The sequence below is a fragment of the Panthera leo genome, chromosome F3, assembly GCF_018350215.1.
Source record: "Panthera leo isolate Ple1 chromosome F3, P.leo_Ple1_pat1.1, whole genome shotgun sequence".
Taxonomy (NCBI): Eukaryota; Metazoa; Chordata; class Mammalia; order Carnivora; family Felidae; genus Panthera; species Panthera leo.
The window spans coordinates 31656292-31672204 of NC_056696.1; the positions used below are offsets into that span (position 1 = coordinate 31656292).

At 37.3% G+C, this 15913-nt stretch overlaps 1 protein-coding gene across 1 annotated transcript in view; it reads left to right on the forward strand.

Moving 5' to 3' along the window:
- INTS7 (integrator complex subunit 7) overlaps positions 1 to 15913 on the forward strand; it is a 92422-nt gene that overhangs the window by 44508 nt on the left and 32001 nt on the right. Inside the window, exons 8-11 of the mRNA XM_042924937.1 lie at positions 5058 to 5175; positions 9838 to 9972; positions 12947 to 13044; positions 15570 to 15809. Of these exons, the coding sequence (XP_042780871.1) occupies positions 5058 to 5175; positions 9838 to 9972; positions 12947 to 13044; positions 15570 to 15809 (591 nt within the window). The remainder of the gene's footprint in view (positions 1 to 5057; positions 5176 to 9837; positions 9973 to 12946; positions 13045 to 15569; positions 15810 to 15913) is intronic.

The following is a 15913-nucleotide window of genomic DNA, read 5'->3' on the forward strand; positions in this document are numbered from 1 at the left end:
GTTTTATATCTCCTGAGAGCTCTGATTTGTACCTTATCTGATACTAGGAGGAATGATAAGTTAAGCCTGAGAATTAGTTCTTTTACATCTTTTTCTTTGTGGTTAGTAGAATGGAGACATTTTGAGAGATTATGTCTCTGGCAGAGTACTTTGAAACATAATGTTTTTCTGTACCTTAAAGATTATAAAATTTTTGCCATGCTTTTCTGGAACACATCCCTGGTGGCCAGTCCCATTCTAGGGTAGAGGAGAAGCCCCTATTTAGGAACTGACCCAGAAAACGGTAATTCAGGACAGAGCTTCAGTTGAGAAGTGAGGTAAGCCAGCCTAGAGAGAGAAATTCAGACCAAATAGTGAAGAAGATTGTCGTGGTGAGTGAGAAAGGGCGCTCTGTTTGAAGAGTTAGTTTTCCTTTTTGTCAATGTGAAAATGGCCCTGGTAAGAACAGTTTGTAATAGGCTATGTCCTTGGAACCGAAACTTGAGCCAGACTTCATCACTGACATAGGATTGATGTGCCATCCCTGGGGAACTTCGTGATGTGCTCTGTTAAGCTTACTGATCTGAATTAATGAACCTTGAAATCAGTATGTATTTACTGGGAGCATTTTAGTACCCAGTACTGTGCTGAATGACAGAAATTAGAAGATAACATTAATTTTCTAATATTTTCCCTCAATTTTTTAAATGGTAAAATTCTTCTTGCTTTTTAAAAATCATTAATATCGTTTTCATAAATGTCTCACATATGCCTTCTTGATCGTCCCGAAAGGTTAAATGTCTCCTAATACACAGAGCACTCTACAAGGCATAATTTTTAATACATAGAAATATAAGACATAATCCTTAACTTCTGGGGCTATTTGGCTGAGGGTTTTATTCTTAAGCACAAGTAAGTTAATAGCACAAGGCAGGACAGTTTAGGGAATAAGACATAGATAAGTGGAAATGGCTTAAGTATTTGAATAAATAAAAAAAGACTGTGGTATTACCTAACCACAATCACTTTTTTAAAAACTGCTTTCTTCTGTACTTCAAAACAGCGTCTGTGTCTTCTCTTATTTCTTAATCCTTCACTCTTTCTTTCATACACTTGCATTTAGATGTTTCCCTATTGCTTCTGCTTAGGCACTTAAAAACGTCGCCAGTGTTCTTAATGCTAAATCCGGAGGCTTTTCTGCCTTCGTCATGGCCCCTTCAGCCTGCCCCTTCTCTTGGCTTCTTTGCACTGAACTGCCCTCACTCAGTTTTTCCACCCTTGAAACTGTATCATCTTTGCATTCTTCACCCCTCCTTTTCTTTGGAGTTGAGTCTTTGGGTTGAGTTGAAGCTGGGTGCTTCCTCCCACTTATTTTGTGCCAGTCTGACTGCTCCCCTTCACATCAGCCTGGGCATTCTAGTCCTTCTCCTGGAGCTGAACTACTCTCCAGCATCATAGCTTGTAGAGCTTACAGAATTCTTGGACTTTCTGTTATTATAGACAATAAACATCACCCCCCTTTTATTTTAACATTTATTTCTTTTTATGCCAATACATTCGTGTGTGAAAATTCAAAAGCTGCAAAAGGATCCATAGATATAGATATATAGATATAGATATATACACACACGTGTATATATATATATATATATGTATTATCTATATATATATGTAAAATATTTCCCACTTACTCTTCTGCCATCCCCTCAGCTCCTTTGCCCAATGGCAACCAATGCCTAATTTCTTGTATGTTTTTCCAGAGATGTTTTACATGAAAGCAATTTGGTATACATCTTTACCCCCATTTTGCAGACAAAGAAGTTGAGACTCAAAGATTTCAGTAATTGGCTCAGATCACAGAGATGGTAAGTGGCAGGGCCAGAATTCCAGTGTGAATCTTCCAGTTAAAAATCTGTTTCTTGTCAGATTCCAAATGCTTGGTAGATATTTCTCCTTGGACTTCATATCTCTTCCTATTTCCGTCTTTCCTCTGAAATTAGCTTATTCCTGTAAATTCTCAATCTTCAAAAATGGAATCAACATGCTCTTGTCATCAGGTTTGAAATTTTGTAGTAGTCATTGAGTCCTTGTTGATTCCCTCATACATAATCTGTTTCAAAACGTCTTTCATATTCACACTCCACTCTCCATTCCCACCACCAAGCTGTGGTTCAGGCTATTGTCCATCACCACCTGCCTGGATTACTGCCATAGTCTGTAGGTTGGCTCCTTGGCTCTCAACTGTGTTTATCATTGCCAGTATAATCTTCCCTAATGCTTTTGATAAGTTATTCCTCTCCAGTGGCTTCCTTTTACCTTTCTCATTAAGTCTAAATTACTCTGCCTAACTTTCAACGTCATCCTTAATCTGACCTAATCTTCCTTATGCAGTGTTTCTCTCTCTTAGCCTTCATCTCTTTTGGTCATACCTCCTCATAGGTCACAAATAAATACTCCATATTCAGATCTAATTGCCACAGTTCTTGTTTGCTTCATCTTAATCACAGTCTTCCCTTCCATGACCAGAAACTACTTTATCTTTCAAGTCCATTTGCATTTCTCCTGGGATTATTTGCTTCTGCTGCTGCTGCTTTTCTTATTAACTGGGTTTTTGTTTCAGTTGAAAAAGTACATGTGCACATGATAAAAAATTCAGAGTTCAAAGTGCACAGTGAATGAGATACAAATCATCTCTTCCCCCAGCCCTTGCCCACAGAGGTGGTCAGCGTTACTATTTTCTTACATATCCGTCTGAATTTTGTCATTTGTCATCCATATGCAAGCATGTGTATGTCCCGTCTTCTTTCTGTACGAAAATGGAAATACAGTATATACATGTTCTGAACCTTTTATCAATAGTACATCTTGGGAAACATCTCATGTTAGCACTTAGATCTACTGCGTTCTTTTACCAGCTGTGTGATACTCCCTTTATATTTCCAGTCCCACGGACGGACGGACATTAGAGTTGTTTTTAGTACTTTTACTGTTACTGATTACATTGCTACATTGACTAGTTGGTTTAAAAAAAAAAAATCACCTTTATGAATGTACCATTTCTAAAAAAGGAGTCCTTGGGTCCAATGATATGTACATTTAAAATTTTTATATTTAATGCCACTTACCCACCAGTGAAGTTTACGCCATTTTACCATTCTATCAGCAATGCATGAGAACACCTGTATCCCACACTGTTTTCAGTATTGTATTTTATTAAACTTGTCTAATCTGGTGAAAAAAAGTCTCTTAATTTAAATTTTTCAAATTATGAGTGAGGTTTAACTTCTTATATTTATTTAAAAGCCATTTTGTATACAAAATCCATTTTGTATAAATACTATCTGTGAACTACTCATTTTTCTATTGGGTTGTCTATTTATTAGTAAGAACTTTTTATATATTAAGGTTATTGGGCCTTCATTGACCTTACATGATGGGAATATTTTTTTTTCCAGGTTTGTCAATTATCTTTTTACTTTTTCTTTTCCCATGTTGATCCCTTAGTAGTTTTTACAGTTTTGGTTTTTATTTGTGACAAAAAAGAAACAAGAGTTTAGTTTTATCTTACCCAAATGACTCGCCCGTTGTCCTTGAACTGTTGATTTAAAAGCCCCTCTGATTTGAAATGCCATTATCGTATATTAAATTCTATGTGTATTTGAATCCATTTCTGGGACCAGTTCTCTCTGATTGATTTCTCTGTCCATGAGTATGAAAAACTTTGACTTCTACAGGTTTATTATACATTTTATATTTGGTAGGGCTTATTTTTGTCCGTCATTATACTTTATCAGAATTTTTCTGGATATTTTCTGATTTTTATTTTTCCATATTATCTTTAGAAACAGATCTAAATCTCCCCATTCCCAAGATTTTGATATTTTTATCTGGGACATACTAAGTTTATTTTATATTTTGTAAAGTTTATTAACCCTTTCTGGAATTTTATTTTTTATTTTTCCCCTGGTCTTTAAGTTTTGCCATTTTCTGAACCTTTGCCCTTGTTGGAGAATGGGAATTAGTTGAATTTAGCAGGGCAGTTATTTGACTACTTACAAGACATGTCCCAAGAGTAAATATACAGGATGAGGCAGGAGTCCCTGTAGTATAAGCTTATATTTATAGCTGACTGTGCTGAAAGAAAAGCATCTTCTTTTTCGTAATTCTTCAGATCATCTTAGGCATAGAGTAGATGACCCGAAATGGAGAAGAGATAGCTCATTCACTTGTATAGTAGATAGAATTGCCACATTCTATTTTTTTTTAAATATACATACATGAACTAACATAGGTATCTCTCAAGTAAGCAGAGTGTGGTAGAGGTTCTGCTTGTGAGGAGGACTAAATAGTACGTAATTTATACACTGGGCTTAATAAAAAATCAGTCATGATGACCTTTTTTTTTAAATAGACTTTATTCTTCATAATAGGTGTAGATTTACAGAAAAATGGGAAAGACAATACAGAGGATCGCCACACACCCCACATCCAGTTAACCCCTATTATTGGTAATTAACATTAGTATGGCACATTTGTTAAAATTAATAAACTGTTGATACATTATTTTTTTTTAATTTTTTAAAATTTTTTTTTAACGTTTATTTATTTTTGAGACAGAGAGAGACAGAGCATGAACGGGGGAGGGGCAGAGAGAGAGGGAGACACAGAATCAGAAGCAGGCTCCAGGCTCTGAGCCGTCAGCCCAGAGCCCGACGCGGGGCTCGAACTCACGTACCGTGAGATCGTGACCTGAGCCGAAGTCGGACGCTCAACCGACTGAGCCACCCAGGCGCCCTGATACATTATTATTATTAATCAAAGTTCATTCCTTATTCTGGTTCCTTTAGTTGTTACTTGGTGTCCTTTTTCTGTTCCAGGAGCCCATCTAGGAAACTACATTATATTTAGCTAACATGTTTCCTTAGGGTCCTCTTGGCTGTGGCAGTTTGACTTAAGTTTTTATCATGGGGGGTGGAAAGATACAATTTTTCTAAAAGCTAGGACATTTAAAACAACTAGACAATTTTAAAGTATATTGGCATTTCAACTTCTGCGTTCTTTGCTCCTCTGTATTTCAGGCACTCTGTGAATGTGCCCTCCAGACTCCTTATGACAGCCTGAAACTTGGGATGTTGTCTGTCCTTTCCACACTGTCAGGGACCATTGCCATCAAACATTACTTCAGCATAGCTTCAGGTAAGGCGAAGACAGGGGAGAGCATACGGACAATGTGGTAATCCCTTTTTCATGCTGATGGGTCATGTTGCTTCTTCTGTAAAGCCTTAGAATCCAGGACGGTTCCAATCTCATACTCTGTTATATGCTAGTGATTGATTTGAAAAGGATTTCTTAACTAATGTCTGTTGTCATAAAATCTTGCACCTTTGATTATAATTCAAGGATATTGGTTTTCTAGATTTGCCCTGTTTTGAATTATATGTAGGTGAAACAGTATTTTTGCAGATACTTAACATAGCTTGTTTGCTTCTGTATGCCTCTGACTCAAAGTGCCCTTTGGATTTAAGTACATTTCAAAGGCCAAATGGTGGTGATGTTTAAAAGCAAATGTCACATGCCCTCTTTTAGGTATATGTCATCCCTCTGGAAAATGATTAAAATAAAACTTTACCCCAGTTCAATAATGATTTCCTAGTTGCCTATTCCAGATGATTTAACTTCAGAATGCCTTTATTGGGGTGCTTGGGTGGCTCAGTCAGTTAAACACCTGACTTTAGCTCAGGTCATGATCTCATAGTTCGTGGGTTCGAGCCCCCCATTGGGCTTTGTGCGGACCGCTCAGAGCCTGGAGCCTGCTTCGGGTTCGTTCTCTCTCTCTCTCTCTCTCTCTCTCTCTCTCTCTCTCTGTCTCCCTCCTCCCCCTCCCCTACTTGTGCTCTGTCTCTGCCTCTGTCTCTCAAAATTAAATAAACATTTAAAAAAATTAAAAAAAAAAAAGTTGGGAAGTGGGAGAATACATACTAGTGATACAGCGGTGACCACGGCCACAACCAGTTTCTAGGATCTGCCGTAGGCAGTGGGCGTTTGCTGTGTCATGCATGGTCCCTTTGGCAGCAGTGTAAGTTGTGACATTGAGGAATCAGTGCCAGTGGTGGCAATATCTTCACTGAACTCATTCTGCGCATGATTTGGGCAGTGATCTTGGTTGGTCTCTAGCCTTGCCTGTTTCCTATTTTCTAAGCTTAGTTTTCTAGCCTTTCCAGTAACTCTGTGAGGTATTTCTTTTTAAAAAAGTTTTCTTTTTAATGTTTGTTTATTTTTGAGAGAGTCAGAGATAGAGCGTGACTGGGGGAGGGGTAGAGAGCGAGGGAGACACAGAATCAGAAGCAGGTTCCAAGCCATGAGCTGTCAGCACAGAGCCCGACATGGGGCTCAAACTCACAGACCGTGAGATCATGACCTTGAGCCTCAGTCAGACGCCCAACTGACTGAGCCACCCAAGCGCCCCATTCTGTGAGGTATTTCTATGTCAGTTATCCATTGCTACAAAATAAATCACCTCAAAACTTAGTGGCTTAAAACCATCGTGTTTGCTCTGATTCTGTATATCAGCAATTTTGATTGGCTTTTACTCAGAAAACTGCAGTCCTCTGGAACCTGGACCAGACTGGACGGTCTAAGGTAGTCTCATTCACCAGCTGGAGCGTGAAAGGCTTTCAGCAGAGGCACCATGGTTCTCCTGCATGGGACTCTCAGCAGGCCAGCTTAGCTTTGTTAACATCGTGTCCTCAGGGTCCTCACAGCAGCCAAAAGGAGGCAGGCCACCAGCACATAAGCACTTCTTCGCGTTGCGCTTGCACATGTTTCTTCATGTCTCGGTAGCCAGGGCAAGTCACACAGCCAAGTCTAAATAAGTGGAGAAATAAACACCTCTTGAGGCAAGGAATTAGAAAATTGCATTGCAAAGGGGCTTGCCTGCAAGGGATGTATTATTACAGCCTTTTTTATCAACAATCACATGCCCATTATGCTTTCCCTAAGTTCTTTTTCTACATGAGTCAGCCAGTCTCAGTTTCTCAGCTGATACTTACTATCCTTGACCGACATCCTACCTGAAGAAAGCTGTGGTAAGCAGAGTATTAATTGTGTCTTATAACTTACAAGTGCCTTCCCATGCAAGGTCTCATTGCTTCTGTACAAGTAGCCTTTCAAGTAAGGCACATGCAGAGGAGTTTATAAGTATTAAAATCGAGGCTTACAGATTTGCAGTGATATGTCCAAAGGCACACATTATAAAGAGCCTTAGCCTGGGCCAGAACCCAAAAGTTCTGACTTAGGGTGCAGTTTTATACTAAATGACCTAGATGTAAAATGACTTTCTTTTTCTTTATTTTTTAAAAGTCATGTATAAGCTTTGTCAGGTTATAGTATTCAAGCACTTCTTGAGCTTTGTCCTTTTATTGAATGTTGAATTTTATTAAATTGCAGTTTCTGTATGGAATTAAGCAAAAGGTTTAAATAACCACATTAGGTAATGCTTATAGGAAATTAAAAGTCAGGGATTTTACAAAATTGGACTATTCCCGTAAGCAATGGTAAATGTTTAAGTATGTTTTCATTGCTTAGATTTTTTCAACGTAAGCAGGATAGTTTGTAAAACAAAATTAAATTTTGCATCTAAATCACTAACAAATGGCTCGTAAGCATGTAAGATGTTCAGTGTCGCACATACCTAAGAAGAATGCCAAACAAAGCCACACTGAAATACTTTACCAGTCCATCAGATTGGCATAGATTCAGAAGTTTGATAGCAGGGGTGTGGGTGAACCACGACTCTCATTCATTGCTCATGGGTTGTGAATTATTAGTCTGCATAGGTGATTTGGAAATACTCATCAAAATTATAAATGAGCCAGAAATTTCACTTCTAGGAATTTATCCTACTAGTATAGTCACATATTTGACAAATGACAGATGTACAAGGGTATTCATAGCATCATTATATGTAATAGCAAAATACTATCCATCAGCAGGGGTGTAAGAGCATAAAAAAATCCGTCAGTAGGGACCGCATTAAAGAAATAATGTTATACAACGGCAATAGAAGTCAGTGTAATTTATTAAAAAGAATGTATGGCATGGAATAATCTCCATGATACAGTGTTTAAAGAAAAAGCAAGATGCAAAAGTGTATGAAAGGAGAAAGCAATAGCAAAATATGTGCACTTGCAAATTTATAGAGCCTGGAATGATACACAAGGAACTGATAGCATTGGGTGCATGAAGAAGACTTCTCATTCACTGACTTTATACATTTTTCTAATATTTGTTGAACCTTTTGAACCAGTTGGATTTATCTTAGCAAATAATTTCTAAGTAAATAAAAAAATTAAATTTAAAAGTAATATTTTCCCTGAAACAGTTAACATAGAAAAATGCCACAAAATACTATATTTTAAAGGCAGAGTATTGGCCACTATCTACTTATCATGAGTATGTGTGAATTTTTAAATTGTGTTGATGTGCGTAAAGGGAAAAAAATTTATTTAAAGGAAACACTCTAGAAAGCTAATGAAATAATGCCACACTCATTTGTGGGATTTGGGATGATTTTTGGTTTTTTTTTTTGGATCTTTATGTTTTTTTGCCAAATGTCCTATGATGACGCTTCATAGAAAAAAAGGAAAAATGTAAGTTGCAGAACACATCTGTAAATTTATAAATGAGTCTGTTTTGTCCAAATCACATAGGAAAGAAAAAGAATGGAGGAAATACAAGTGCCATAGTTTTGAAAAGCTTTTCAAATATTTTAAAAACACTGAGGCTTTACCTGAGCTAGTATTTTTATGTTAAACTGCGAATCAGTAAGGCGACATATGTCCCACACTGCCTGAGGTAGTCTTGGTTTATGCCTGTTGTAAGTAGTAATGATGTCCCCCTTCAGCCTCAAAAGATATGATCAACCTTGGTAGGAGAGGCAAGGTTGAAGTTGATAGGAATCATGGAAAATAAGCAAGAATGGAAAAAGGAAGGCAGAAACAAGAGACTGCTAAAAAGTTGAAAAGCTTTAATCTTCTTGAAGCTCACTCACTTATACCTGAGAGCTTCTCTACTGTATGTAAAAATATTTGCAACATAAGCCTTACGTTACAGAATTTCAAGTGTGAATTTTAAAGGTGACTGCAGTCTACAGCATAGAGCGTGAGGTATAAAGCACAGGGGTAGGACATAAGTAACGGATTTTACGTTACAGAATTTCAAGTGTGAATTTTAAAAGTCACTGCAATCTACAGCAGAGAGCATAAGGTATAAAGCACAGGGGTAGGACATAAGTAACAGATTTTATGATCTCAGGGGCAAGATGCTTAAAATCTTTGGGCTTCAGTTTCTTCTGTAAAAAGCATCGAATTATGTGATGTCAGAATCCTTTCCAGTTCTAAAATCATGAATTCTGTGTAAACCTTAACTCTATGCCAGCCATTGAGGTAAGAAAATCAAACTTTAAAAGTTTTGCTTCTCTTTTTCTTTCCTCTCTTAAAGGTCAGGTTTACCTGATTAGAAGCCTGTATTGACATCCTAATTTTAATGAGAACCAATTGGTTCCCCAGAACCAATCTTTAGTTGTTTTGGCTTTTGCTGTGCTCCTTAGTCAGTTTTTATTAATATTTTTGTGGGAAAGTCCTATATTATTTTAGATCCTAATCATTACAGACTATCGCATATACCTGTTCTAAGTACCTTGACAGGAGAAGCAGGAATGATTGTTTTCATTGATGATGGAGTAGAAGTAGATGGAGTAGAAATTTTCCTTTGAAAATGAGAAAAATGAACCTAGACATTGAATTGCTTTTGGACTATATGAGTGAATTAAATCGGTGCTGCTTTTCTCTTCTTGTTTAGGAAACGTGGGTTCTTCCCCCAGATCTTCTGACTTGGTCCGATTAGCCCAAGAATGCTGTTACCATAACAACAGGGGCATTGCAGCTCATGGAGTGCGAGTCCTAACTAATATAACTGTCTCCTGTCAAGAAAAAGGTCAGTTTGATCAGGACTGATACTCTGTATAAACTTTCAAATTGAAGTTTTGGTGGAATTGTGTATGTGTCTTTGGTTTTTTAATCCCTTATTATTTTTAGCACTTGTGCTTTTACCTACTGGTTGCCTCCTGAAGTGTTCTTAGAGCAGGTTTTCTCAAGACTACTTAATCCCATGAAAAATAAAAATATGAAAATGAGGACCTTGGGATTGAGATTGTGAAACTGAAAGGTTTCATGGAGCATTGCCCATTTCCTCTCAGTGCTGAACTTTGCGTGGATGGTGCTGTGGGTAGGAATCGCTTATGACTGCCCTGTGGTATGACAGTTTGTTCACCTGTACAAAAGCCTGAGAAATTTAGGAAAAAATACTTTAAGTTAACAAGGGGCTTAAGTAACAAATAGTTTTCACCTAGGGGCAAATGAGTTAACAGAGTAATATGAATTAAATTGGCATAGAATTTGTCTCTGGGTATTTAAAGTTAAACTGATTTGCATAATTTAAGATATGAATAGAAAATGCTTAGGGGTGCCTGGGTGGCTCAATTGGTTAAGTGGTTGGCAGACTCTTGATTTGGACCCAGGTCGTAATCCCAGGGTTCTGAGATTGAGCCCTACTTGGGGTTCTGTGGACCATAGAGCCTGGTTAAGTTTCACTCTAGATCTCTCCCCCTGCCCCTCTTCCCTGCTGGAGCTCTTTCTCTCTCTCAGAAAAAAAAAAAAAAAAAAGGAAAAGAAAAGAAAAAGAAAGGAAAGAAAGAAAGAAAGAAAGAAAGAAAGAAAGAAAGAAAATGCTTACATTTTATTATATTCCTAACATCTTTGATCTAAATAAAGGCTTGAATAAGTTCATGCTGGTGTTCAAAACCAGAAATGCATTTTGGATATTTCTTCTATTACAGTGTTTATTTTGATCTTTATTAAGGATCATAAATAGAAATCTTAGCCCCACAAAACGTCAGCACTGCTCATTCTTAGTACCTATTTTTTTTCTCTAGCATCCTGACCTTCAGTAGCCTTAACACTGTTTGTCAAGCCTTATACTAATTCAGATAACATTTCTTTAAATTGTTCTTTAAATGTTGTTCTTATTTGAATAATTAAACCTGTTTTATTTTTTAAATAGTTATGAGTGTTTTCTACCATGTAACATAGAAAACTGTGCGTTCTCAAAGCTCATACATATTAACCTAAATATGGTTAACTAATATATTCAGAACTTTCTAGAACTTCTAGAGAAATTTTAGCCCCATGGCAGTGGAAAGATGCTGTAGTACTCTATTACATGAGACATCTTAAGGAATTTGTTCTTTGTGGTCTGGCTTATAACATTAATAAGATTATGTGGCATCTTCATTACTTCCTAAAAGGGGTGCAGTTTTCATTAGAAAGTTACCTTGTAGGTGAAAATAGACAAGCATAATCTGTCCAGTTAGGAAAGAAGATTAAAGATTTATGTCTAGTTAGGAAGACATGGTTTGCCGTTCCTAGTATTTTCCTCAGCGAAGCTGGTGACCCTGTTTCAGTTATGCTTTATTTATACCTTTACGGCTTTAGCTCTTGATTTAGTGTGGGTATATATATCTTTTTTTAAATATTAGTTTCAGGTGTATGACAGAGTGATTTGATATTTGCATATATTGTGAAATGATCACCACAGTTAGTCTGTTTAATGTCAGTCACTATATACAGTTATAAAATTTTCTTCTTGTGATGAGAATTTTTAAGATCTACCCTTTTAACAACTTTCAAATATGCAATATAGCGTTATTAACTATACTCACCATGCTATACAATACATCCCATGACTTACTCATCTTATAGCTAGAGGTTTGCACCTTTCAACTCTCTTCTCCCATTTTTACCTACCACCTGCCTCTGGCAACCACCAGTCTGTTCTTTGTACTTACGAGCTCGGTTTTTGTTTGCTTTTTGCTTGTGTATTTGTTTGTTTTAGATTCCACGTATAAGTGAAATCATATGATCATATGTCTTTTTCTGTCTGACTTATTTCACTTAACATTATGCCTTCAGTATCGATCCATGTTGTCTCAAATGTCAGGTTTTCCTTCTTTTTGTGTCTGAATAATGACCCTTTGTGTATCAATACCACATTTTCTTTATCCATCATCTTATTGGTTGTTTCCATATCTTGGCTGTTATAAATAATGCTGTAACGAACATGAAGGTGCATATGTCTTTTTGAGTTATCATTTTTATTTTCTGTGAGTAAATATCCAGAAATGGAATTGCTGGATCATATACTAGTTCTGTTTTCAGTTTTCTGAAGAACCTCCATGCTGCCTTCCAGAGCAGTTGCATCAATATGCATTCTCACCAGCAGTGCACAAGGGTTCCTTTTTCTCCACATCCTCACCAGCTTGTTCTTTCTTGTCTTTTCGACAGTAGCCATTCTAACAGGTGTGAGGCGATCTCTCATGGTCGTTTTGATTTACATTTCCCTGATGATTGGTGATGTTGAGCCTCTTTTCGTGTACTTGTTGGCCCTCTGGATGTGTCCTTCAGAAAAATGATTTTTCAGGTCCTCTACCCAGTTTTTAATCGGATAGTTTGTTTTTTGCTGCTGCATATGAGTTCTTTATATATTTTGGATATTAACCCCTTACCACATACATGATTTGCACATATTTTATCCCATTCAGCAGGATGCCTTTTCATTTTGTTAATGGTTTCCTTTGCTGTGCAGAAAGTTTTTAGTTTGATGTAATGCATATATTTTTATAATCATTAGTAAAGTAGTGGAAAGTGGAAGTCTAAAGATAGCCTTTACATTTCATAAGTAATGGCGCATGTACTTTTTCAGGAAGGTTAGCTTTACACATGACAGTGTTTCCTGTATCTTCCAGTCCTTAATGTTTTTTCTTCTAAGTGTGTGTGTGTGTGTGTGTGTGTGTGTGTGTGTGTATTTAATCTTCTCCATTTGACCATTGTAAAACTTAGTGTTTTTCCTCTAGACCTTTTGGCACTGGAACAAGATGCTGTCTTTGGCCTGGAATCCCTTTTGGTACTTTGTAGTCAAGATGATAGTCCAGGTGCTCAAGCCACGTTAAAGGTGAAAATATCATTTATTTTAATATAATGCCTGTTTTTATTGCCTCAACTAGGGATTGGCAGTCTCTATAAAGGGCCAAATAGTAAATATTTTAAGTTTTGCAGGCTATACACTCTTGTCACAGCTACTCAGTTCTACAGTTATAGGACAAAGCAGCCATGGATGGTGTGCATAAGGGGAAGAAAGAAAGTGTGGTGGTACGGCAGTAAAACTTTATTTACAAAACCAAGCCGGTGTTGGCCAAAGGGCAGTAGTTTGTCAACTCTGGCTTAAACACACAATTTGCCCTTGATCTTCACTTTCAAAATTATCGCTTTGACCATTGTTATTCCAAAGAATAGACAAAGTAAAAACCCAAACTTTGGCCTATTTTGCCTTCAGTTGACAGTGTTTATTTAGTTGAAGCAAATACATATGAAGGTCCTAGGCAACGTAAGGCAAAATTAAATAGGCAGAGCCCCTGTACTTACAGAAGTTTATAATCTGAGGTAACACTGATAAGAGATTTTAAAAGAGATATTTAAAATTTATTATGACACTGGAGATTTTTAAGGCTTTTAAGATGTGAAATGAGCCTACTCTTATTGGAGTGAAATATGAAATACAATTTGTGATGGTACAAAATTAAGAAAGGTGGGGCTAATAGAAGTAAAAGGCTATTAGGTAGATATTAGAGATTATAAGAATGACAGCTTGTCTAAGTTATGATTCAGTTCGAAGTAAGTCATAACTTAGTTTAGAATGTTAAGAAAAGGTATGTCACAGTGATGAACAGTGAAGATATTAGTTAAATAAAAATGTGTTTGGCAAATGATTCATCCCCAGAATCCCTTTGGAGCCACAATACATTTACATAAAAGTTTTAAAAAAGAGAGAAAGAAAACAAACCAAATCCTTTTCTTACCAGTTGTAGGTGTCAATAAAACACTGGCCTCAGCACCATGGGACATACATAGATGGTCAAGAAAGGTCTCTGTATTAGAGGAGTTCCCCATCTAGAACACACTGACATTTACCTAAGGGACAATAATACCAAACAGAATGCACTAAGTTCCCTGGTAGTACGAATCAAAGTGCAGTTCTAATGAGAGGACAGAGTTAAGAGTGATTCAGTTGAACTAAGGATGTTAGGGAAGATTTGAACGAGTAGCTGTCTTGTGAGTTAAACCTTGAAAGATGGGGTAGAATTTCGGTATTGAGGAAAGATCATTTGAATCCAAGTGATGACTGTTATAGAAGTTATGAAAACAGCAATCTACCTCTCATGTTGGAAGATGGGTGAATAGCCCCCTGTGGCTACATGACACAATTAGGAGATCTGGAAGATCTGCTCTGTCAAGCAGGTTACCAGACCTGATGCCAAGGAACTTTGTCTTGATTCTCAAGGTAGTTGAGGGAATATTAAAATTTCTAAAATAATGGACATGCTGTAACATTTGTTGTAGTTATTATTGTTATTTAAATATGTCTGTTATGTGCCATACTTTGTTGACAACTTGTATATATATTTTTTTCTTTACAAAAAACCAATCTAGTGAAATTTGTCCCTCTTTAATGCTCACGAGGAAATTAAGATTCAGAAAGATAAAATAACTTGTTGAAAGATACCTAGCTGATCAAGGGCAGGCTGATCTTCAACTTTGGACCTGTCTGGTTCTGAAGACCTCATTGTGTCTTCCTAACACGTACTGAAAGCTACATGGTGTAGTGTGAAGGTGGGTTAACGGGCCCATGCTTTCAAGAGATGGAAATTAGGAAGAGATTTATGTTGTGGTAGAGAGAATGGAAAGGAGGTGGATATTGAAGATTTGGCGAAAATGGAAATGACTAAATGTAGCAGTCATTTGGCTACATAAAAATGAGAGGACTTCTGGTTTCTGGTTTTGGTGGCTGGGATATTAGTCGATGCCATTAACTGGACCGAATGGAAGTTCTAAAGCCAATTGATTTTTGGATTTCAGGTTAGAAGTAAGAAAGAAAGAAAATTAGAAGTCTCTTCCCACTTCAGTGTGCCTCAGTGTCATTTAGGACACCTTTTTTGAACTTTAAACTCCTAGTAACCCAAATACTAAAAAAAGTTAATCTATTAAGTTTGGGACAGGTGGGGTTCGGAAATCTGTATTTTCATTAGCATCCTGGGTGATGCTGGTATAGGGAAGTTTACAAACCATACTTCAGAAGCAGTTTTTGAAAAGTAACGAAAGTGCAGCATGGTGATATCCCATTTGGCACGTATATGGCCTCTTCCTTGTTGTGATTTTCATCTCAAGTCTTTTTTTTAAATAGGCCTACATTGAAATGAGTGGTTAATATACAGTCCCGACTTACTCTCATTTAAACATGGCTCACTTTCAGATCCTGATAATAAGATTCAGTATGCCGTGTGTTTCTTAGGCAGGAAAATGTTATGCCCACAGAAAACCTTTTCCTTGATATTTCCTAATCACTTGTACGAAGTTCTTTTCTTTAAAGCTTCAGTTAATACCTTCAGCATGTAACTGGTCCATCTTCTATTCAATGTGCAGATTGCTCTGAATTGTATGGTGAAGCTAGCCAAGGGCAGGCCTCATCTTAGCCAGTCAGTGGTTGAGACCTTGTTGACCCAGCTGCACAGTGCTCAGGATGCCGCGCGGATCCTGATGTGCCATTGCCTGGCGGCCATTGCCATGCAGCTGCCAGTGCTGGGCGACGGAATGCTTGGGGACCTCATGGAGCTCTACAAGGTGATCGGACGGTCAGCCACAGACAAGCAACAGGAACTTCTGGTAAAGAGCCACCTTTTGAACCTGCTGGGGATGAATAGATCTGGTGTAGTGGGAATTACTTTAGGAAGTCAACGTTACTGTTTGATTCTACTTAGATTAATTAT